Source organism: Anticarsia gemmatalis, chromosome 14 (assembly GCF_050436995.1).
Source record: "Anticarsia gemmatalis isolate Benzon Research Colony breed Stoneville strain chromosome 14, ilAntGemm2 primary, whole genome shotgun sequence".
Lineage (NCBI taxonomy): Eukaryota > Metazoa > Arthropoda > Insecta > Lepidoptera > Erebidae > Anticarsia > Anticarsia gemmatalis.
In genome coordinates, this window is record NC_134758.1 from 12,010,486 (window position 1) to 12,036,523 (window position 26,038).

A 26,038-nucleotide genomic window follows, 5' to 3' on the forward strand; every position below is an offset into this window, starting at 1 on the left:
CTAGTTATTGACTAGCGGATTTCGTAATTATGCTAATTGTATTTAATTGTTTATTCTAATCAAATTTATCCGGTCAACAATGTTTCATAATATTTGAGTTCAACGCCATCTATGGTGTAGCGTAAGAATTGTCTTCAGTTTCGGCTAACGCAATTCCCAATGTCCTGCGGTTTTCGGTATCGTATCATAGGTGGCGCTACTTACATATATTGAGAATGTTCATGGTTTACTGTGAGGATCTTTATTTACAAGATAAATTCGACAAGACATTTGTTATATATTTTAATATTACATAGAACATCTTTAATTATATCATTTAAACATCTTTATTTTTTTGACAGAGAACCTCTTATTAAAACATCATTATGGCAGGGAACTCATTATAATCTCTCAATAAAAATTCAACAATAAAGCTTTTAAAAACTTGAGCGTAGATTCGAACAGGTACCTAAATGCGAAGGGGGTACCTACAGTCACTAACAACTTTAAATACTAGAAGCGTTTCACGTTTCCCACAAAACGTCTAAGATCGTTCAAGGTTGCACTACACTACGTCTGCGCGTGCGGCGGTGGTGGGCCGGTGGACGGGGGTGGGGCCGTCGGGGGCGTACGAGGGGTTGGTGTCGCCGCACTCGGCGTCCACGTACCCGGCATTCTCTATGATACGGCAGCGAGAAGTGTCCGTCTCCCTCTCGATGTACAGCAGCCTCGCTGGTCTTCCTCCTAAGCTCGACAACGCGCTTGGCGCACTCGAGCGTGTGATAGATCCTTCCCGAAGCGCCACGGAGCCTCGTTTCCTCTCCGGAGCCGGTGATCCTCGATACTCTGACGTGTCAGGTCGTTTACACCGCAGTAGTTTTGCGAATGCGGCGCGGAAGCCAGCGTTCTTCCACGCGTAGATGAGGGGGTTTATTCCCGAGTTTGACATGGCCAGGGATGATGTGAGGCGGTACGCGATGTGGTTGTGCAGCGGCATTATTGGCAGCGTCTGTGCACATGCCACAACTACGAACGGCATCCAGCATATTGAGAAAGATCCTAGCACTAGGAGAACCACCTGAAACCGAGAAACAATCTGCGTTAGAACATGTTTGAAACAGGTTTAAGACAATAATGGCATCGGCAAATCTTAGAAGTTCTATATTTGTCTATATACTTTCAGCTTAAAGTTAAAGTTTATTAACTTACGTAACTACGATATTTGCGTGTTTGTACTCATAAATTAGGCCTAATTTTAATAAATTCGTACTAAGCAAACACAAAATTCCATTAGACTAAATTAAAATTTTCATTGACTATCATAAGTGTCAGCATTTGACCTATATGAATAAATGATTTGATTTTGAAAGAATTACCAAGCTACACGTCGATATTTTTTTGGCTCCTACCTGTATACTCTTCCAATCATTGGCTCCAGTAGGGCAGCAGGTGTTGGCTCTCATGCGCCTGGCGTGACACGTGGCTTCCCTCCATATCCGCCAGTACAAGATGAACATCACCATCCAGATCAATGAGAACATCGGCGCTAGGATACTTGTTGTGTATTTCTTCGGTACCACCTGAAAATTAACAGAAAAGAAAACATGTTATAACTAAGAGAAAGGTTGATCAACTAAAGTAAATACATATAATCACATTGACAATCTAATATAAGATAATAGTCGTATAACACGAAAATAATAAAACTAAAGGTGCTATTTTCACCAAGGGTATGTCACAATGCTACGTACAAAACCGACTTTCTCCCTACTTTTACTTAAAAATACAAGCTAAGCGTTATTCGCTACTGTATTCGAGCTAGAACATAAATGAAAGAAATACGAGTTAATATTGTAGTCGGAATGCAAGGAATTTACATTTCGTTTCAGGAAATGTTTCCTTATATAAACTTTGAAATTGTAAAGAAAGCAGAAGTCTTACAGGATATATTGTATTGTTTACTTAGAAATTTCGTGAATACAGCCCATTGTTTCCGCTACGGAATAAAGAGATCTTTTATATAAATATTGGGAGTAGATATCAAGGTAAACAGTACAATATTTGGCTATTAATATTCGATATCCGTCCTCTTTTCCTCATTTGATTATATGAGCACGCGGAGTGGTACGCAGAGTTTGGCGCAAATATTTCGTGTGTCAATATAGACGGGTTGTAAAACCGCCGATGTATCGCTGATGTCATATCACAGTTTATTGTTTTACGTAAACTTCGTAATGTACCACACCGGCTTTGTTCCGAATATTCTTTACAAACATTCTTACGTAAACCCAAGGAACTCACAGATCAATATCTTTATCCTGTATTTTAATGCCTTTTTCGCAAAATAGTTGAGTTTTTCATAACATTGAATGTCAACGCGATGTAGCAATAAAGTGTGTGTTCACATGAATATATTAATATAGCCATCATGTCCTCGGGCGAACAAGCTGCTAACAACATATTCTTCCCAGAAACGACTCTATTAACTATTTATGTTTGTGGTTGACGTGTACCCGAGATATCCGCCTGCAAACTCACCAAAAATCTTCATATTTTTACCTCTTTAATACAAAATGTAGGGACATAATCCTCCCCAAGGATGGTAATATGATTGTTACAATACAAATATTTACTTATTTGCTTTCGCGTTATTTATTGATACGAGGCTTTATGGTTCTTTTCAAAGAAAGTAAAGCGAGGCAATAAATCTCAATAACTGCGCACATAAAAGCTTACAGAACCGTCCGGGCAGGTCTTAGTAAGTAGTTTTGACTATTTAGTGACTAACTTACCGTCTAGGAATTTTAGAACTTGAAATAAAGTAGGATTACCGTAGTGGGGCAAGCTGCAATGGAGTTAGTAGTTAAATGGGAACTATTTAATAGAACTTTAAGCCATTGTGAAAGAAATGCGAGGGTCTTACCAAGTTCATTTCGCACGCGACTCCTTCGTGCCAGTCGTTCCAGAATATGGGTATGCAGCTGATGCAGACGGCGACGGACCACGTGGCGCTCATCAGCAGCCGCGTCACCAGCTTCGTCATGTACCGGCTGTAGTGCAGCGGGTGCACTATCGCTATGTACCTGCAATACATTACATAGACTCTCAACATAACCTATTTAAACACAAAGATAAAACTGAAAACAAACGGCGCTTCACCTACCTGTCTACAGCTATCGCTATGATGTTGTAAATGGACGCGAGACACGCTAGTATTATAAGTATGAATCTCATGAGGCAACACCACTTGATCGTGCCGAAGTCATCGTTAATGTAGAATACCAGGTGGTAGGGCAAGGTCAGGCCCACCATCAGGTCCGATATGGCCAGGTTGAGGACGAACTGGTTGGACACGAGCGAGGACAGCCGCCGGCTCAGCGTCACCGCCAGGATGGTGAGCGTGTTGCCGCTCACGATGAGCAGCATCAGCGAGCCGTCCACTATACTCCACGCCCAGTAGTTGTACAAGTTCGCACTCTCCCCCTCCTCCGTCGCGTTCCACCCCCAGTCGCTCTCATTGCCGAATACAACGTCCATACCATTGCTGGGGGTGGTCGCCAGCGCCCCCCACTCCGAGTGGTTCGACGTCGTGTCGAAGCTCACACGCGCATCGTCTTAACTGTTACCGTCACTTGTCACACGCGATACACACGGGATAATCACAGAGGTCTTTATCCGAATGCACCGCTCGCACATTTTCTTAGCACCGCACTAGTTGCTAGGCTGCCGACACCTGGAACAAGGTAGGGTTATTGGTTAAACTTGTATTTGGGGCGTGAGGAGAGCGCGCCGTACGTGCAAACTCCTTGTAAATGCATAGCGGCGTGCGCAAATAGTGCAGCGGCTGTAACGGCGCACTCTGTATGCGAGGGCGCGTCGCCTCCACAAATTACTCGCAGGAGCCGCTCGAGTTCGCTCCACTTCGCGCGCCTCTCTAAATCACATTATGAACTTTTTCAAGGGATCGCCCGCGTGAGCGTCGGAAGTCGGCGCTCCCGCTGTCGTCTATGAATTATTTATGTCGCACGATATGAGACGAGCTTTGTCTGTCTGCACCCTAATCGATTGCCGTGCCGCTATAAATGAATTATTTCCAGACGTGGAAGGCCACGTGGTTCATAAACTCGCGACTGTTTCGTTACCATCACTTGTTTATTTCAAGGTGGCGTCCTTCACGTCTGACACGTCAATTATTCAACAACAACTTGAAGTTTACAACTAAATAAAAGATGCGCGACGAGCGTGCTCGGACTATAGCTGCGAACTAACAGATGTTACCACGAGTGCTTTCGGACACTCGTGTCTGTATCGAGACTATAACAATTTGGATGTTTGTGGTTTAAAGCTCTCGAAATAAAATAGTGAACGGCGAAACAACGCCAGAGATGACTTTTATTAAGATAAGATACACACAAAGTTTATTGTATTAGATCGCTAAGACTCGCTTCCCTGGATACAAACTAATGATACTAGCTTTATATAAACATTAACTGTCGGGATTACGAGGATATAAAAGGGATACGAAAAGGCCGAAGTAATGTTTATCTGACAAGCAGACATTTTCTTTTTCATTGCATTCCAAATATTCCGCGTTAATTTATTCAGGTAACGTATTGTTTGCCGTTTAAATATTTAGGTTAGCTGGAAGTGACAACGTCAATTATATCCGACTCATCTGCACCGAGGCCGGGGCCAGCTGAATTCCGAATAGCCACGGATCAAAGACTTTGCAGACTTCATTAATTTTAATTCGCCAACACCATTCTGTAGATCTCTTTTCTCGTTAATCTCCTTTCACTGGTTATCCCGAGATTAAAGACAAACAGTGGGCCTAATATTGCTCAGATCCAGTTCCCCCGGCGAGCGATAAAACCAGATAATCGGAAACGTAAACAAAAATAATCTCGTCCAAATTAATGTTTACCTTTGAATGAATAAGTAAATATGAATCAATAAGTGAGCACAAAACGTGCCATCAAAAATTTGAAATGCCTTTTTTAATGCGGCTCCGTATTAATGAGTAATAAAATGATAGCGGCTCCATTTATTTCGTTTTCGTTTAAGTGGAATCGGTGCCGGCGTCCATTTGAAAGCAATTTATGTTCAGACAAATAATGAAGTAGAGACGCGGTAGTATTCGTAAATTTTGCGAGACGCGGAAACGACGATTGAATTTTTGCACGGAATCGTTCCGCAGACTCGGGGGTTCGACAGCCTTATTACGACAATTCATTGACGTTTATTAATAAAACGATCAATTTTGGAGCGAGATTGGATATCGAATCGAGATTGGATGTCATTGATGGACGCTTTAATAAGATAAAAGAGCAGTAGCCCTCGTCGAAACCAGATTGCGATGCGACAAAACGATTGTATTCACACTGTAATTGCTCTGTAAATTCAAACGAAGTTTTGATGAATGAAACGTCAAAATGTGGTTTTACAATTTGGTTGCATTGCCTTTGTGCGGCGACAATGACGGATAGGAGATAGCAATTTGTAACGCGATGATTTGTAGATGGTGGTGGGATTTATTCACGTGTAATTTGGGCGCGGGAACGTGTCGGTGAATCCGCTCCACTACCACTGTATCGGATTAGTCGGTGGCGTTAAATTATTTATGGATATCTCCGAAGATACGTTAATGCTTTTAGCGCCAGTGTTTTCATTCTATGCCCTTGTGGATTTATTATTCTACATGGTACTGCATAATTTAATGTAAGCTCGTACAAATGGCTGTAAGCTTCCATTATGATGTAAGTCACGAATTAATTTGCTGGCTTAGGCGAAATGTCACATTCATTAAAAATTCCATTAAAATGGGAAACAGGTCCGTCAGAAATTGGAAGGGTAAATAAAAAATGCGCATTCCCAACGAAAGGATAACATTAGTTACATTAAGAAGATAGATGTGTATTGAAGAACAATACGACCAAAGACAATGGTATAGAAATAAAGTTTGGTGATACATACAAATGTATGTCCTAAGATATATTCAGCTCACAGACGTACAGGGCTAGGAGAATGCCCTTAAGCAATGCCTATTGCATTAATATGCGGCCGAGGCACCGAGTGGCATCATGTGGCCACCGTGAGTAATGTTATTTGACGGCTGCTCTCATGTCAACTCATCCACTTAATTCTCCAACTCACAGCTCTTAGTATGATCCGTTTTGGACTTAGGAGTGCTTCAGGGCACTATATGGGACCACTCAACATGTGCATTAAATGCCTGGAAACTACATTGACTCCCTTGAGTACGAAAGCCTTAAATGAGCATTCAAAACTGCTATCTTTAAGGAAAATTAACAATGTAGATTCTAAGGTAAATCTATATTAATAAAATTGAATCACCGAAATATACCTTTTTCCGCGCATAACTTGAACAACTCAAAAAAATATTGGATAATGTTTTTTTTTATATGTTTTTAACTGCCGGGACAATGTGTGTATGGGATCGATGGTATCAAGAGTCCCATGGAAATAGAATCAATTGGACATAATTTTATTGTACTATACCCGAACACAGTCGGGCCAGTGGTTGATAATATTGCTAGATAAATAACCAAGGCTTAACATAATAAATACAAGAGTTAATAAAAGCCACATAACCCCAGATGACATACAAATAGTAATAAATATATTTGACGTTTGTTTTCAAACCGCACGTTGATTAAACTATTTTGTCATGCAACATTTAATATCAAAGAACATGCTTCGACTGATTATAATTAGCTGAAAATTTGAGGTAAAATTCACTCTTCGATTCAACACGAACAAGACAAAATGCCTGTTATTTAGCTTAACTCACGATATGGAAACAAATGTAATTACATTAGACGTACAAATGTCGGGTAATTGAATATCGGGAAATAATTGTGACATTGGAAAAATTGGCCAAGTACGAGTCGGATTCGCGTATGAAGGGTTCAGTACCATCATATTACAAAAATACGAAAATACACGTTTATTGTATGGGGACCCCGTTTAATATATTTTTTTGTAATTGTTGTTAAAGCGGTAACCGAAATACATAATTTGTGAAAATTCGGATACAGACGAACAGACGGACGGACAGACAGCAGAGGCTTTCGTTTTACCCTTTGGGCACGGAAACTTCAAAAGACAATTTGAGAAAAGGCCATCTAGAGTTTTAGTATCGATTTATTTTTCGATATCGCGACAATCGTCCTTTACATAATATAGCGTGATGATATCGCGTGTGTACTCCACTGTGGGTTTAGTAACAGTCGTAACTATTTTAATTGCTAAATTGTTCATTACATTTCTACTTTAATATGTATTTTTCGTGAATGGATTGAAAGAAATTAAATGTCACGGTCGTTGCATAGTTCGTAAGTTCTAACTAATTCTAGTTGAACAAGTAGTGTATCAATAAATTAACTCTGAAACTGGCTAACTAATCGAGCTAAAGTTTGCAACTATCACATACAATTTAAACAACTTGGCGAATTACTGCCAGTATCCATAGCACGTTGGGATTCACGTAACTAATGGCGCAGGAAAAACCTTATTTGATAGAACTAAGGTAAAAAATTAAGATTAGTAGTGAGGCTAAAAGTAACTACAATTCAATAAATGTTTCTTATTACTGACTCCGTAGGTGACTTACCCCCGGTTTCTGAGGCACATTTAGTTTATCTATTCAATAGCGTTTTTCATATGAGTTTAAACGCTATGGAATTGATAAACTATCACTAATTGTAGTCAGCAACCAGGGGTTAGTGAGTTAATTTCTTTTGTATATACTATTATTCAAGCTCTACCCTATTGCATAACATTTGAAATAGTTTGAAACAAACACGAAGCTCAAAGAAGTAATAATAGTTTGTCCGACAATGACAAATATTTTTTCAATTCTATTTGAAGACACGAGATGAAATCCAAAGACTGGAAAACTTTGTTCGCGACATTGTTCAAGTTGCGAATAGCTCGGAGATATGAAAATGTCCATTTCATTGGAGAATTTCACTTCTCAAACAAACTCTGATTTACACTCACGCCTTCTGAAAACTTTATCACATAATCCCTTAAAATTACATGGAATGTTTAATAGGATGGTTTCCCTCGAAGCATGAACTCATTACTTCGTTAGCAGTTTGGAAATAACATTACCGTGTTGACGAACGGATTCACTCAGTCTTTTACTGAGGAAGAAAAACTTATAGCCAATTTTCATTAAAGTTCGCGCCGTATTATGTTAAGTGCACGATAGAAGTGAATGGAAGATTCTTGAAAAATAAACAGTAATATGTGGCCTCGATAAAAATATAGGACATTGTCCCCAGTGTCTGAAGCAACACAACGTTGAAGCTCTTTGTAAAGTGCTCTGTGTGCTCACTGAAGTTATCTGAGGAGAGGAAACTGGCGCATTTGTGGCGGCGACACGATACTGATACCAGTCACGATTAACACTAACTACGTTTCCGCTGCACACGAAAATATAACATGCAAAGCGAAAGTTTCCGCACATAGATGTGGCCTAGATGATGCCGGATGTAAACGTACCAACTCGAGGCCAAAGGATAACATAACTCCGCGCTTAAAAACACTATTAACTACAAACATTACGATATTATTGACTCGATGAGTGCTTCAAATTGCGAAAACTCTTAAATAGTCATCGCAGACTTACACAATGAGTGCAAACAGCGAAATCTGTGTATCGGTGACGTAATTCTGTCCTTAAAACACCTGCCAGAAGGTTGGTGTTGAAACGTGAAGGCGAAAAGTCATTGGCCAAATAATACCTACACGCTAAATGGACACTATCGCCAAACAACAATGTACCGGTATTTCGGTACATTTGGAACAAATCCCATTCGTTATAATGACTGACGAAACGATAAAGTGTTTCCATTAAAGCCATTCATTCTGCTGTTAGACAGATACTTTAAAAATCTCGATTAGCGTCCAAAAATCAAATTAAGATATCTGTCTGTCAATTAAAAAGTCCTTATTCTTGAAAGAGAAAAAACTAAACGTTATGAAGCGATATTATTGAGTTAATAGCAAAGGAATTGCCAGTCGGCGACATATTTGTCTAGAGTTATATTTAACGACATCGTTATCGTTGATGATAACTGGGCGGGTTTACGGTTTCCCATGTATTTGATGGACTTGCTTGGAGTAATGTGGCCATCGGTCATGTCACTTGGGTACGTTACCCGTGAGGGTTGGAGGCGAAAGGTCGACGCCCTCAACATCGCCTTTGCCCTTTAACAAATTGTTATTTTATTATAACTCAGTGTTTTAAGAAATCAACCTTATATCTTAAAGGTAAATTACACTTATTTGTTTGTAGTCACGATACGAAGTTTTGAACTATATTTATAGTCGTGTTACATATGAGCTGAGTCACGCAGTTTTTTTCAATAATATCAACGTATCTCATCGTAATTTATTTCGTGATAAGATCGGTAATCCATATTTCGTCAATATAATTTTGTGGGGGAACGTTCTGAACGGTTGTGGGACGTTTATAGTCTGCTATTATTTTTATTACTTGTACTGAAAATGCACTTTATATGATCGCAGTAATTTTCTATTTTGAAACGGTCATTTTTGAACATCAGATTATTGACACCGTGCTAACAAAACATACCTAACTTTAGCTACAAATGGCTTTGTAGAATAGTAACGTAATATAAAAGAAGCAATATGCAATAATGGAAAAGAATCTATCCAAACACAAAGGAAATGAAATACTTAGAAAACATTTGTAAAAGCGATCCGAAACACGTCAAGCTGTTATCTATTAGAGTTTGTTGTTTGTGCACCCCACACCGACACTTTCTTCTCAATCTACCCTCAAACCGAACACTACACTAGAAAGGCGTTTCTTGTAAACTGTAGCCTTATCTTTGATTGTCTATGTTTATTTGTACGACTTTGAAACGGTAGCTGAATAACAAACTGCGGGTAGACTAATGATGCCAATAAAGAAAACTTTTGGAATATGCTGGCTGATTGCAAGTCTTCTGTTTAAAGAAAGTTAATTTACATTGCTGCATACGCTAGCTAATGTCATTGTCACGACACTTTACGTAAGCGTTCAATAAATGTTTCTCGCATTTATTACTTATATAACATCTTAGAATTTACGAATTAATCCTGTAACTCGTAAACGTACGCGACGTATAAATCAATTTACAACCCGCCCGAATTGCGGTTTAATAGAGCTTAAAGTTGTTCGCATCGGCGGCGCTCAATGGGCCTCCAGCCTAATTGCCTTGCGGTCTGTCTCATCGTCTGTGACAACGAGATCTCACACGTCTGGTGGGAAGCTGCCACACATCATTGATCACATGTAAGCCGCTAATTTCCGTTGATTTGCCCTCCTTAAAACAATTTGAGAGTCTCACAGACTCGTACGGAAAATTTTACGGATAAACAAACTCGAAGGCGAACTACGTAATTTTTTGGGAAATTTATAGCTTTTATTTATAAACAGTGCGGTCCTATCATAAGCGGAAACTCCAAATTTAGGCAACACTTAAAATAGCACTCGGCGCCGGTAATATTGTTTGTAGTCTTTCGTTAACCTAGAAGCAAAGTTAGTGCCGCTACTTAGAGTTTACTTCAGTCTCAACTGTGAGTAACTTCGTTTGATCTTGATGGCTCTAATGAATCCTTCTGGTGTCAAATATTATCACAAGTTTCTTTTATTTCCAAGACCGTATAAAGCAATTTGGTACTGATATATTGGCACGATTCTCGCCTGGGGAGAGCTGCTACGAAATTACATTAACGCCCCTGAGACACTGATTCTTTATTTGTATAAATATATAGTATGCTTCGTTAATGCCGGAACAAATTGACAAAAGATCAAAGAGTGGATTTAGATGCTTCTTTTCTTTGAAGTGTGATCTATTTAATCTTGAGACGTTAGTGGACTGGAAAGTAATTGATACTGACATGTTACACGAAATAGATTGTTAGCCAATGATTTTGCACATCGCGGGTTTAGTTACCCTTTAAAAATAAACAGCATCGTTTGAAAGTGCAATGGACGTCTAGAATCTCGATAAAATTTTCTAACAAAAGTATCGATACAATAATGACTTGAGATGTTATCGGCGTGTCAACTTTTTTCTCATTACAACTCCTAAAAGATTTTATGTTCTTGACAATAATAGTTGTGGCTGACTATTGTACCCTTTGAGATCCCACCCCCCTTCTTTATTATAGTGATAAAACTTACATTGTGTGCGTTAAGGGTGCGCCGGTCAATGTGTACATTACCCTGAACGAACCTTGCTTGGACAGTGTTATAACAAAAGCTCTTTATTGTATTAAATCTATTAATAGAGCCGGCTGAAAAGCTGAAATCTTTTGTTTTGCTACGATTTGGTTTTTGTGGATATTTTCTTGGTTTTTCTGGCTGAAATAATATATTTGCTTAGCAGGAAAGTTTTCTTATATGATTCCGTGTGTTTCTGTACAGAGTTTGTCTTTTATCGCGGTTCTTTATTGAAGCTTGCCACACGCGACTTATGTCGCTGATGGATTTAAAAGGTTGTGCCTTATCCTAGCTACCTCAAGATAAACTTTCTTGCTCAATATCGATCGGCGCTATATTTTTTGTGCCTCCAACAATCTAAATATATAAACGAGGTTCGTAACTCAAAGGTACAGTGATATTTTATTCATCAGTTTCATTGTTTCTTGATCTTTGTGGAGAGTTGTGTAATAGGCGGTGAACAAACATCGTGCTCCTAAATATTTTATAATGCGAGTGTTAACTTGCTACAGTTATTTCGCCTTGAACTCATAGTGTGGTCTTGACTTAGTGTTCGATGTGGCGCAGTGTATGGTTCTCAAACACCGTGTTATTATGTTGTCTTTTTAATTAATGGCCTCGTTAGTTAGCAAGTGTCTGTGTTGATTGCATCGTCCATCTTACTTTACGGTTAGAACATTGTGCAGTATGGAAACTTTACTAGCTATATGTAGGTGGTAACTTTCGACTATGTTTTTTAATGACTAGTGATCAACCTAGTGTCAAAATGGGCAGTTTGAACTGCTGGAAGTTATGGATATATCCTTATATTGATATCAAATACTAAGCTCAGCATAAATATGCTTAATTTAGGCACTATTTTTGGACCAGCTGTGTGTTAAATTTTTCAACTTAATGATGGGACGCAAATGACTATGGCAGTATCATTCAGAAGGTATAATGATGTTTATTTCCCTTTTAACATATAACTGCATAGATTTATCTGTATATTGTTTCGCAGTTTCCATGCAATAAAACTCTAACTATATCTTATTTACCGTCACTCTGTGTGCAGTAAATCCCCTTTAGTTTCCGTCGTTACTTTTCTTATTACAGGACAATTACTTGTAACATTGTAACAAGTTACAATACCTAGAATGTGTACTGATAAGAGCTATCTAGACAATGACTGAGTCACTTAAGAATAATGGTAGTTGTTTATCTAGTGTCTAAGATTAAGGGCTTGTAATCTAGATTGATTTGAAGTATAGGCTGTTTGAGCACTTTCAAGTTAATTTATACGAAAGTATCAAGCTGTCTTTGTCATTTTTACCGACTTCAAAATAGGGAAGTAATGTGTTTGATGATTGTTTTTGTATGTATGTTCTGTTGATTACTTCGCTATCTGTTGACGGATTTTCAAGTCTTTTTCTAATTGATAAAGTATTTTTAAAGTACTGTCTGCATTTGGTCGTAAGTGTAATAGAAGAAACCTTCTCAGTTCGTATAGTTTTTGAGAATAGTTGTTTTTTGTTATGTATGTTTGTTACTTTCTCGCGGTTATTGAAATCGTCTGAGTAAGAGATTTTTCAATTTATATCCCATTCTAAAGTACATCGTATAGTTATAAATAGATCCAATTAATGGTAATTCCGTAGTTAACGACTCTTTTTCATTAACCACTATTTATATTTACTCTTCATTAACATTTACATAATACGCTTTTAAGAAAATAATATAATGTTTATACATTCGTTTGTTGACTGTTAAACGTCATCATTCGACATCGGCCAAATTGCTCGAAATGAGCGCCTGTGTTTCATTGCAATAACATTAAGTTTTACTTTAATGTTACACACTAATTGTTTTTTGTTTATTTCTTTTATTGTAACGAGTGATAGGAATCAAGGATTGAATACATTTTTAGTTATTTTTTTACTTTAGATCGAAAATTAAAGCTTTGTAGCAAAAAAAGAAAGTGTCTCGATTAAAAATTGCATTGTTTTATGTGCACATTTATACTCTTACTACATTATATATGGCATAGGTACTAAATTTTTTAGTATAATAATTACTACGAAAAATTCCGTAATTCATGCATTTTTCAGTTATATGTATAAAATAATCACAATCCATTTTCTTTAGTAGTTTCTATATCTCTCTGTAAGAAGGAAGTGTATTTGTTGACAGCATGACAAGGGACAAAAGTAACCCATAAGCGTCACAATCCCACATAAGTCTTGTTCCGTTATAACGCAACGTGTTATGGCATTTATATCAATTTTCATAAGCAAAATGTGTAGGTTTTTTTCTATTTATTATATGAAGTGTCGAATTTGTATTTGATATTTATAAAAAAATGTTATAAAGAACTCATTTTAGTCGAGTTTTGAGTCGATAACTTCGCTCCTAAGACCGGTCGAAACCTATTAGCCTATCTACGAACGTAGCTATCATTAAATAAAAAAGGATTTTCCGATTAGTAATTTTCAGAGATAAGTTTTCAAAACAAATTAACCTTCTACATTAGTACAAATTAAGTCAAAATTCAAACAAATACGACTAATTTGGATTTCATTACCCAAATCAACTTATTAACTCACATATATTTAGGTACTAAGACTTAAACCTTTTTAATGTGATTATTAAATTCGAAAAAGGTCTACCCGTGAGTGATGGCACGGATGAGCGTAATCTTTTTTCAATATTTACGATAGATATGAATTTGCCTGAAACTTGAAGGCAATATGTCTAGCCTTCGATGCCAAATTAACGATTTAGCTCTCACAAAATTCAATTTAAACTGTACCCTCGAGTTTCTAACGTTTTTTCATGTCAAAACTGTTATTGACAGTCATCTGTGTTTTGAAAGAATTATTTTGGGTTCGTGTCTCGAATAATGAATTGTTTTCGCGATTGTCATACGTTTTTTTGAATAAAATTTTGCTTAGAATAGATTATTGTATTTGTCGCAAAGTGTGGTGTTTTGTTTTATTTATATTGATAGTGTTAAACGTTGCCATGGTTACGTAGCATCGTAAGAGGTGTGATTTTATGTATGTAGGTATGTATTACAGATAATTCTCTACCTTATATCGTATCGTATCGTTCTATGCAAAATCAATCTTATGTAAAAACATGTATAGAAACTAGATTTCTAGATTTAATTTGATTGCCCAAATGTGATTGTTTTGCAATTTAATGCACTTAAGTGTAATTGTTTATTTAATGATGTAAATATTTCAATTATTCCACTTGCATAATATGGTGTATTTAATACATACTAAGTACATACGCACGTAGTGTTATCATTATGTTATCGATATTAATCTATTATCAAGCTTATATCTATACAATAGTATTTCCTTGCGGTTTATCATGAGTTATAGCGCCTCCGCCGCGGCCGCATAATAACCTGTTATTCATATCTTTCAGATAAGCTTTATACAACAGATGTTTTGAGCATTTTATGACTGTGCTAGAATATTCAGATCATTACTGAAAATAGAAAATTATTGGCCTAAAATAATGGACTTGATTGGACTGAAATATATAAAGGCTTTAGCTACGATTGATTGCTTTTGAAGACATGTTTTCAAAAATGATTTATGTGTTATCCTAAACTTTAGTTATAACGGCCATCATTGCTCTTTATAGTAATATTCAAAAGACATATTTTAAAATGAAAATATATTTTCATAATACTTTCAATTTATCTAGTGGACTTGGCTCAGAATTCAATCATAGAATCGCATCGAATGCCGTTAGTGTTGACTGTTGACCTACTGTATAATGGGTTTTCATCCCCACTCGCTCTCATATTGGCTATTTCCCCTCATGAAATTGACAGTTTTCTCCTCATACTTTACTTTGCGTTCTTACAATATTACTTCAAACTAATGCTGGAAAAATATATTCGCAATCTGTTACGGCAGCTGACTTATATTGTTTTTCAATCACCTTCACTGTATAAGGGCAGATAACACATAATTTCATACGACATTGTGTGTATATTTGTCAGTGAGAGTCAAAGTAACAGGGAGGAATGTCAACTCACACCCGACCTCAGGGGACGGACCCTTTTGACACATCTATTTGACTCCGCTACCCGTGAAATTATAATGTACCTACTTCATAATCAAAATTGCCTATATTTTAGTTATTACGTCGTTCCTCAAATTGTTCTTTAGCATAATTTACGCTGTACAAAAAATGAGTTTATTGCTTAGGGCGGCGACTCGCGAAAATAAACGGCGAAACTTTGCACCACGCGCAAATTGAACCTGATCAATGTTTATTGCCCCTGAGAACTCCTTTGGTCTATATTTTTTATCCGACACTCCTTGTAGTGCGGTTGTAACGTTACATGTTTACGATCACATGTATTTAAATTGTAAGCGGTCAACGTACTGTGGTTTGGGCCCGCGGCGCTACTCCTGCTCGAATTATGGAAGGTCATTTTACAGAAAGCTCTCCCTAGGGCAATATTGATATAGCCTATCCGGTGTAATGGAATAGATAATTCGAAGCTTCTTATCGACCGCTGAGCCTCCGTTGACGTTTTAAGCATTTTTTGCGTCATATGTTCCCGTTGCTCCGTTTAATGTGAGCTCTTATTTTGTCCATTTTATTACACCGAACACTTTGACCGAGTCCGTTATTTAGCAATTTCGATGTATTAAATTCGTACGTTTTTATGTGAGGCAGGTAGTTAACCTTGGCGATCATTTTATTTTCCATTTAAACAAACGCCAGCATCAGCCGGGGGGTGGTCGTAAACTGCGCGTAACTGATAATAAGTCTAAAATGTTCGGAGATTTATCGCTTAACGGCACCATCAAATCCTAACCCTTCGGATCCGGTTGGATTACCTCCACTACGCGGCTCCCGCCAGAGTTATCACTTCCACTATCCTTGAATGTTAATTCGATTGCTTATCTAAATTTGCAGCGTTCGATTCCCGCTTTCCTTAAAACTAAATCAGTTGTGTTTCCCGATTCACGGTTATTTGTATTCGATCGTAAAGTTTGATTACTGTTCGTCAATCATCTCGTGTTAGTAAATTCAACAGATATGTTTGGCAGACGGAGCGAGCAGATAGGCTCCGATACAATGTTCATTGATTATTCTATGAAGATAGCCGATCAAGGGCGCACTACGATTGCATTAGCCCCATTAGTTTGCGTGCATCAGATCTCCGGCTAATGCATGAACTGTTATAGCACTGAACCTCGCGCTTACACCAATAACACCGAGTAACAAGGTTGCAGCGACCTATTTACCGAAATAAGACTTCCGAAGCCTATTCACGCTCGCCACAATTCTCCACTATTTAAAAGAAACAAAGGCTTTTCAATGAGGCAAGATCCGAGTCCACTGAATACAGAGCGACGTCGCGCGGCAAAATAATGCCGCGTATTTCGTAATTTTAAGCACCGGAACGGTATTCCCGAGTCGGCAAATACTATCGAGTGCGAAGAAAGATTGCTACTTTGAGATAACAATTTCAATATTCCCTAAAATTGAATCCGAAAAAGATAAAATTCCATCCAAATCGGCCAGTTACATAAGTGGGGGCGGGGAGTCCGTCGAAAGCTTACGTAAGCCTGTCTGGAACTTTAACGGGGAAATATAAAATTCCACTTTAATTCATACGTGGTGGTGGCGGAGAGTACACACGGCGGGCCCTCTCGTCCGCTCGTGCCGTGCTCCTGCATTTACATATTGTACGCGACAAACCAGTTACAGCGCCAAACGACCCGTTATACTCTAAACATTCGGAAATAACCCTCAATTATCTTTATTACCCGGGACAATTTAACTCACACCCTAAAATATATTCAGCACTTTATTACTTTCGCTTTACCGGCGATTTTAAAGAACTCATCCGAACCTTGTTTGCTTTCAATGATCATGCAAATATGCAAATCAAATCGCGGGGAAATGGAATGGACGCCGTTCGAACGTTCAGCAAATACTTATCTGGCACCGGACGGTGGTCGCGAGGAGTCGGGAGTGCCCCCTACCGTCAATATTTACCTCGACGACGATGCTGTCATTGGTGCGAACGACTAACAAAGTGCTCCGGTATTGCGGAACATCACTTTGCTACATAATACAACAACACTTGCACTCGGCTTGTTTGTACACTGTATGCAACTTTTTCGTGAGGTGTTTTCAGCGAGGGTGCGGGAGTGCTCGATGACGTACGGTCGCGTCGGCGGTCGGCACGCAACTAACGGCCGCGGAGCCGCCGCCGGCTTCCAAACACAAAATTCGAGGTCTTTGTAGGCATTAGTGGACAAACACCAGTGGCAAAGGTCATGGTTTTTTTTTTCTATGCTACAAATATGTATTTGATGCGGATTACTCTGTGACATACACAGTCTACGATGTATCCACCCTCAGAGCGATATTGCATAATGATGACATAGGACAGCCGGACGGAGTTTTTGTTAGACTTTAGTGAAATATTGCCGCGATCAATGTTACGATACTCTAACTTTGTATTGGTCTTTTCCCAACTATCAAAACTTTTGTGAAACTATACCGTGTGTCGGATTATTGTTTTGTATTATTTAGTTGTTTGTAGTTGAAGAAATAAGTGCTTTATAACTCTGGTCTATTCAAGGTCGGGAAATGGATGCCTACTGGTTATTACTGTACAGAAATAAGTTTTCCATCAAATAAATCCTATTTGTAGAGTAAGTTTCTTATCTGTTAGTTAAATTAGAATAAGCATTATTATTTCCTTTAGCCCTGAAATATTCTACCCGTATTTAAATCTTAGCAAGTTTCTGATTACGCTCCTAATGTAAGCAAAACTTGCGCGCTTATAAATATTTCACAGCACTATTAGTTTCACAACTTTAACTTTTAGTTTTTAATTTTAAACTTGGAGAAAGTAAAAAATGTGTACTGAAAACTAAATATTTTCAGTGAAAAATACAACTGCTGACTGCTGAGAGTATACGTACCTGTAGATTACTAGGTCTCAGGTTCAATTTTCGAGTCAAGCATGGGTTATTAGATTATATCAACAGCAGCTTGGATCTTGTAACGTACTCGGTATATGGCAATAGGCTGGTCACACTATGACATTACTATTCAAAGGTTTTAATATATTTCAAACATTATGAAAATGTAAAACGTTTATTTTAGTACAAAATAGTACAAAAAGATACAGTGAGATCGAAATATCAGACTACTAGGTTGTACAGTTGAGAAATTGTATTATTATTATTGCCTGCAGCTTTAAATATAACAAATGAGATTTCAAAAGCAAAGCAAATAAGTATGTTTTCTGTTCATGCATCTTGTTAAAAGTAAATGTAGTAAGAAGTTATGTAAGCCATGCCCAGCCTTTAGGTTAATCCCTTGGCAACCTTGGTTGTGCTCAAGGACAGTCGAAGCGTGCTTCTATTATTAGACTAGTATTACATTTATTTAATGATTCCAGTTCATGCTAACAATGTTTTATTTGAAACAAATATGCAGTCGTTCGTTTTTATGTTACGTCTCGTAATAAGGTATTGTTTTTTGATGTTATATGCATGCAATGCATTGTTACTTGGTAGATTATATGACTGGTTATATTAGTGAGTGTTTAGAATTGTAAAGCTTTCGCTTTGTATTGTCTTATTATAATTGAGAATTAGCGCTGTCTCGTAGATTTATTTACTATAGCCTTCTTTATGTGTAGTAGATGATTATAATAGTAAAGCCTTGACTGTATGTAGGAGATTACTGGACTATTCTGATAAATATTCTGAACTAGCAAGTATTTTTTGTCAATTTCCTTGTAAATAGACCGACCATTTCCTGTACTTTAATCGGAAAATTGACGATACGTAAGTTAATCTTCAGTTCTTTAACACGTCTCTTATAATGAACTAGCTGACCCGCGCAACAAACAAACAAACAAACAAACAAACAAACTCTTCAGCTTTATAATATTAGTAAAGATAATCTTTGTAAAAATGACGTAATGAAGAAAAAATACATTTTGAGTTGAAACTATAATCCTAAGGTTTACTTTCTCATGTGATTAACCCAATTTCGTCTAGCCACACGAACAAAAATATCTCCAGAATTCATAATCTGGGCTTTATTCTTGCTGTTTTACAAAACTAGTTTCAGTAGGATTATGTAGCGTTGTCCAGTGTTTTTACATTCGCACTCGTTTGCGACGGTTTTCAAAGCTCACGGCCACACTATTAGTATAAAATAGTGAGCGGGTGTTTGTATACTAGATGTTGTTTCTGTGTATGCTTTTGATGTTCATAGCTTTTTGAATGAAGCGCCAAAAGATTTTTTTTGTACCATTTCCTTGTCAACTCTTTCATTAGTGGTAGACCTTTTGAATGGTGATTGGAAAGGTTTACTATTGGTGGAATTGGTGATAAATTCACCTACTGTACTCTTTGACTATCATTCTTTCATTATTGTCCCACTACTGGGTTAGGGTTTCATCCTGAATTGAGGGAGAGGTAAGGTCCTTGAGTCCACCACGCTGGCCAAATACGGGTTGAGAACTTGCCGTGCCCTCAAGATATGCATTAAATAACTTTGAGGCATGCAAGATTTCATCATGATATTTTCCTTCACGGCTGGAGCAAGTGATAATTACAATCAGAAGTCTAAGTATTGACCTACGAATTATCTTTAGCTTTGTCCGTTGTTTGTATGTTTGTAAAAGTCCCCCCAACACAAGAGCAATTATTATTGTAGGAGGTGTCTTTTTTTGTGTAAGACCTACGAATAAATGATTTGATTGTAGTAGCACGCCTTTTTGCCATGATTTTTGACTATGAAATTAGTGGTAAACGAACGTCGCCTTTGTCCCTAGTTGTATAGCAGAGGTTGTAGTTGAAAGAGCCTTTTAATTTGTTTGAGAATTCTGTTCAAAGAATTTCCGCCAACAACAATTAAGAACAGCATTTTCGTTGCACAGTTCGTAGAATAGTTTGCAGTTCTTAGTTTCTTGGCTTTTAACGGAAGATTTTTGTAGTTACCGAGCCTTTATTGAGAGGCTTATTATTTAAGAACTGAACTGAGTTACTAGAGTACTCGACAACTATGTGCTAACATTCTTGTCGCGGCTGCGCCAGACGTAGCCCGTCTGTACATTCCGTTTGCTAGTACCTACAATATTTTTTATACCATCACACTTGTTATGTCCCCAAAATGCAAGCAGAGGTGTATAAAATGCACATGCGCTTCACTATATTTAGTCCAATGTAAGTAGAGGCGAGTCACCACATTTCCGGTTACTATTAAGAAAATTGTAATAGAAATTGGAAAACTACGCAATATATTTTGCCTTACTCAGGAAACGAACCCGCCGACGCTCAGACCACAGTCGTCACTGGCTATAGTTTTACACTCAGTATACTGGCTTAAGTACTCTTTCCAAGCTCCGAATATACAGTTCCCAAGAGAGCCGCGTACAAAAGTGTATGTAACAATATAACAAATAGCTCAGTCGTTAATAAAGCGAACTATTGTATTCGTTTCTGGCGTAACCTCGGCGGGACTTTAATCCTGTGTCCGAGCTGCCACATAAATTGTCAGAGGTGCCGCTGTACTCGCTCTAGTCGTTGTATGCTGCATTACGTGAACTAATATTATCCTATTGTGCTGTTCAATATGTGGGTACTCAGATGGGCTTGGTTATACGATTGGTTTGTCAAATCTAGTTGACTATCGGGTTATTGACTGCTGACAAATGAGAAGTGAGAGATAGATAGTGAGTACAGATAAAGAAATTGTATTGTTAGAAAACTGTATTCTATCTTCTCTTGCCGGAAAATAAGAGAGGGCGTAGAGACCGACTTTCTTTTCAATTTTCAGCAATTGTCTTTCACTTTTAGCTAGTACATCTTATCTATTTGTCAGATAAAAATGAAAACTTTTCAGTAGTTCCTAAAATTATTGCAAACAGCCAGATGAATTCGGCAAGGCCTTTGTTTATTTTAGTAGCAACATAGTCGGGATTGGCAAAACTCTTCATGATTTCTGTGATTTAAATCTTTAACCTACGTATGCAATCTATGCTACCCAGTCTTACATGTAAAGTTTTACAAAAAGTACCTTTTATAGTCCTACAAAATGTGATTAACCACAAAGACTAATCAACTTAAAAATCACTTGGAGGCCAACAATACTACATTCCCTAGTTTATTGATCTTCAACTAGTGTAATAGATTCCTGGCGAGTTTTAATTAAAGTAAAACCACGGCCATGACACATTGTGTCTTTGGATCAAATGAATGGAGTCGTAAGCTTTAAATAGTGCTTGTGACATTAATATTCACTAACGAAATGGATGCTGACAGAAAAATGTCTGTTATAGAGAAGATGAGGGAATATTGGCCATAAGCCATATGGAGTAATTGAATGATTAAATGATGGATATTTGGAAAATAAAAAGGGGTTATTTTAAGGCCTATTTCTTTTTTATGGTGTAGGTCGATGTGTAATAGTGGGACAATTATGGATTAGATATTGTTATAATATTTAATTTGTAAAGTTTTATGTATACCGTTTTTGTCAATGTTCAAGCTACAGATAAGATCCGCTCTTTTTGTTTTTTGTCGTTACTGTCCCACTGCTGGCTAAGCGTCTCCTACCGAGTAAGGAAGAGAATAGGCCTTGAGTGCACCATGGTGGCTAAGGGCGGAACTTGTTGTTACAAACATGAATGTAAACTAACTGTGGCCAAATTTTAAGGTAGTTTTAGTTATATAAACATATCCGAATACCAAATAACTTATAACTGAATGGTATTTGAAATAGCAGAGGCAATAAGCAAAATCTTCAACAAAATACAATCATACAATCCAGATATTTCAAACAAGCTTATAAAATATAACACAAACATGAAGAATACTTTAGCTATAACAACGGCACAGAGCTTGGAAACCGCAGCGAGCGGACCACACTGATTCTGAATTCAGTCTAGTGGCAGTAGTGGCCAGTCGAGGGCACTTTATATACTTCGAAGTCCATACAGACCACATTTCAAACCGCACTCCTTTATCATTTTAACATACATGATTATTAAGATACTAATGCATTTTCTTTTATTCCCCAATAGTAGCCGGCTTTGAGTTTCATTCTCTATTGTAGTAGCTAAGAGGTTGATTTCCGAAAAAAATAAAGTAGGTAGGCTATGTTGATTTTGGGGTGTCAACTATCGTTAAGTCAGATTTCATCAGAAGTTCATTATTTTTTTAAAACATTCGCACAAACCTGTATTGTTAAATAAAATATGTATCACAGACGCGGTTTTGCTCGTTTTTACCTCTAGGTCTTCAACTATTTTAAACGCAAAGTTTCATGAAAATACGTTTGGTTTAAAAAGCGTGAAATGTAATATTATTAAGTACAGTATGAATGGATATAATGTATAATGGATATTTATTTAGAAACAGTATAAATGGATGTTATTTTAGCGAAGATGCCGTCGCGACAAACCCAGCCAGGACAATGATTTACCTTCTGAACTTGCGTTTAATGTAGCTGTCAAATGCGTCGGATCTTTACAATTTGTTGTATATTCGACACACGCGTCGCGTCGCATTGCGTCGCGTTCGTCACTTGCGTTGGGCGATAGTTCACTGATGTTGTTGATGTAGATAACGACTGTCAGTGTCAAAGGTTTACTTTGATACTAGAGTTATGCGCGTATCTTAGTGTGTTGTTCTAATCTATACTAATATTATAAAGCTGAAGAGTTTGTTTGTTTGTTTGATTGTTTGTTTGTTTGTTTGAACGCGCTAATCTCAGGAACTACTGGTCCGATTTGAAAAAATCTTTCACTGTTAGATAGCCCATTTATCGAAGAAGGCTATAGGCTATATAACATCACGCTACGACCATTAGGAGCGGAGCAGTAACGAAAAATGTTACAAAACAGGGAAAATTATGACCCATTCTCTCTACGTGACGCAAGCGAAGTTGCGCGGGTCAGCTAGTACGTGGTATAATGTTGCCTGTTTCATTAGGAAAAAAGTAATATTATATTTTATAATTGGATTTATTATAGGGAAGGAAAATATTTTGATACACTGTGTACATAAGATCGTTAGTTTAAAATTGAAAGTACTAAAATGAAAATGGAATATTCCATTAATTTGTTTGACTGGATATAACTATCGTTTCTGCGTTATAAGCGATTGACGGCTAATCACGAGTTCTTGCATTCGATTCCTTGTTTGATCAGAATATAATTGAGTATTTTTTATTTGTCTTTGTAACTATTCTCAATAAGTAACCCAGTTTGTTGTCGCGTGTAAAGCTCGTATAACATAGTAGTAAATATAATGGTGTTTAAATATATAAAAACGGTGGTATAATAAATAAAGGTGTAGGTAGAGGACCTTTAGGTATAACAGGCAGGATACAATATAAAAAAAAAATATATCTAAAATTAAGTAAAAATACTATTACTACCTAGTATTATTTTATAACTACTAGACTATATTTTAACCTAGTAATTCATACTTAGTTACTTAAGTAATACATTAAGTCGAGAGCGGTAACTAATTCTACTTGCTTGGTATAAGGAAATGTAGTTTTATGAAGCTTAAACCCCTCGAGGTGGGTTTTTAGTGAGAGTTTTATCATGAAAGGTGCTCATATCTTCATATTTTCTTGCGGTTTTGCTAATATTATGCTTTATGTTTATTCACTAGCTGATTCACGCGGCTTGGCTCCGAGAAATCTGTATACTTATACTACACTAGCTGACCCGCGCAACTTCGCTTGCGTCACATAAGAGAGAATGGGTCAAAATTTTACCCGTTTTTGTAACATTTTTTATTGCTACTCTGCTCCTATTGGTCGTAGCGTGATGATATATAGCCTATAGCCTTCCTCCATAAATGGACTATCTAACACTGAAAGAATTTTTCAAATCGGACCAGTAGTTCCTGAGATTAGCGCGTTCAAACAAACAAACAAACAAACAAACAAACAATCAATCAAACAAACAAACTCTTCACCTTTATAATATTAGTATAGATATACAAACAAATATATGTTTGAAGGTATCTTTGGATATATGTTTGATACTAAATTCCAAAACTACTTAGATACAGATTTTAATGACTATAGCTTATAGTCTCGATTATAGCATACGACTTTTGACTCCGGGAAAATATTTTCACGCAGACGAAGTCGCGGGCAGGATTTATATAAAAAGTAATTTTTCGATTCATATAAAATATATTTTTTCTGAGGGGATAATATTGAAATACGAGATAAAGTCAATTTCGCACCGTAATACCAAATAGGAATTCGTCCGAAATGTATTTCAGTTGATGTCAATTTCGTATTCTGTTTCGTTTTCAATAAAGACACAATAATTACAGGACCAATCAGTGCTGATTTTCAGTAGAATCATTAATGATCAATTTTACAAGGCAGTACTTGTGGCGAATACGGAATAAACGCTCTCAATCGTGGAATTTGTACAATTCAGTATCAATTTATTTACAACTTTTTATTACATATTATACTTACTTCTCCCACTGCTGTATTATGAAACCTTTAGCCTCAAAACTACTGAACGTATTGAGATAAAATTTTGGCAATGTGATGACCCCAAGAAAAATAAAAGCTTTTCAAAAAAAAAGTAGCAGTACGGGAGGGTCCGCGGGTATAAGCTTGTGAATATAATTCAAAAAGTATTATTCGCTATTACACTAGAGAACTACGTGCAGTCTTCACTAATGGCGACTGGGATATAAGTCTCACAGTTTATTATAGTCTAACAACCCAGTAGAGACTTAGAGAGCATGAAGGAAAACATCGTGATGAAATCTTGCAAGCCTAAAAAAATGTTTCTTGACAACATGCAAAGTTCCCAACTCGCAGTTGGCTAGCGTGGTGGACTCAAAGGGTCAAGCCCCACCTTCTTTTAGGAGGAAATCCTTGCCCAGCAGTGAGACAGTAACGTAGTAGTAGGATATATAATAATCTTACTAATATAATAAATGCGAAAGTTTGTGAGTATGTACTATGTACGTATGTATGGATGTTTGTTACTCTTTCACGCAAATACTACAGAATCGATCACGATGAAATTTGGTATGTAGGCAGCTGAAGACACAGAATAACACATAGGCTACTTTTTATCCCGGAGTTCCCGAGGGATCGGGATCGGGGATCGGAAAGTCGCGGGCGGCCTCTAGATTCTTGATTCTCGGTTCTCTGGTCTCTTGTGTGGTCGTGTGAGTCGATGCCAACCAGTGAAAGCTTAAAGTGCCAGTTATTTTGGGATGCCAAATTAACAACGTCTGGTTTTTGCCATCGTTAAATTTAATATCTGTTATGAATATCTCAAATCAATTTATGTTTGCCTCTGAGTGTGTTTTGTAACTTTGAAAGTCTTTGGGGATATCCCGCTAGTGTCGCTACTTTCAAGTTTTCCCATAAGATATTTGCGTATGAAAAGGATTTTATGAATTGCTTTGTACTTCTATTGGGGAGTTTTTTGAAGCGCAGCGATGATTTATTGAAGAGAAAGGAGATCATCCACGCTCCATACATTTTTGGGCCTTTTTTCAAAGTGCCGGCCAACAAAAAAAAGTGGCATGTATCGATAGAGCTAGCCATTTGAAACAATAGTTAGTATGGCACGAAACCGGTAGGATTGCTTTAAACCGAGTTATACAGGTTTGAAGATTCATAATATTCAAACATTTATTCATTTCTGAAAGTGCTGTTAAACATAAAATAATGATTGATTTTGCTAGAATTAAGTATCTAAAGCAAACGACCACTCTGAAGTTGATTTAAGGTCGTAAGCAC

At 37.3% G+C, this 26,038-nt stretch overlaps 2 protein-coding genes across 3 annotated transcripts in view; one reads left to right on the forward strand and one right to left on the reverse strand.

The window, feature by feature from the left end:
- The window catches only part of nonC (serine/threonine-protein kinase Smg1), a 178,465-nt gene that overhangs the window by 10,049 nt on the left and 142,378 nt on the right, over window positions 1–26,038 (forward strand). The window lies entirely within an intron of this gene.
- mAChR-C (muscarinic Acetylcholine Receptor, C-type) lies at window positions 252–22,870 on the reverse strand. 2 transcript variants are annotated; one of them, XM_076122842.1, is made up of 5 exons: window positions 22,721–22,870; window positions 3,143–3,712; window positions 2,903–3,062; window positions 1,389–1,559; window positions 252–1,057 (listed from the first exon to the last, which is right to left on the reverse strand). In XM_076122842.1, exons 2-5 carry the CDS (start codon window positions 3,514–3,516, stop codon window positions 545–547), a joined length of 1,218 nt encoding a protein of 405 aa, XP_075978957.1. In that variant the 5' UTR covers window positions 3,517–3,712; window positions 22,721–22,870; the 3' UTR covers window positions 252–544. The 2 variants fall into 2 exon arrangements, with proteins under 2 accessions (XP_075978957.1, XP_075978956.1); XM_076122841.1 differs by lacking the exon at window positions 22,721–22,870 and adding an exon at window positions 17,261–17,471.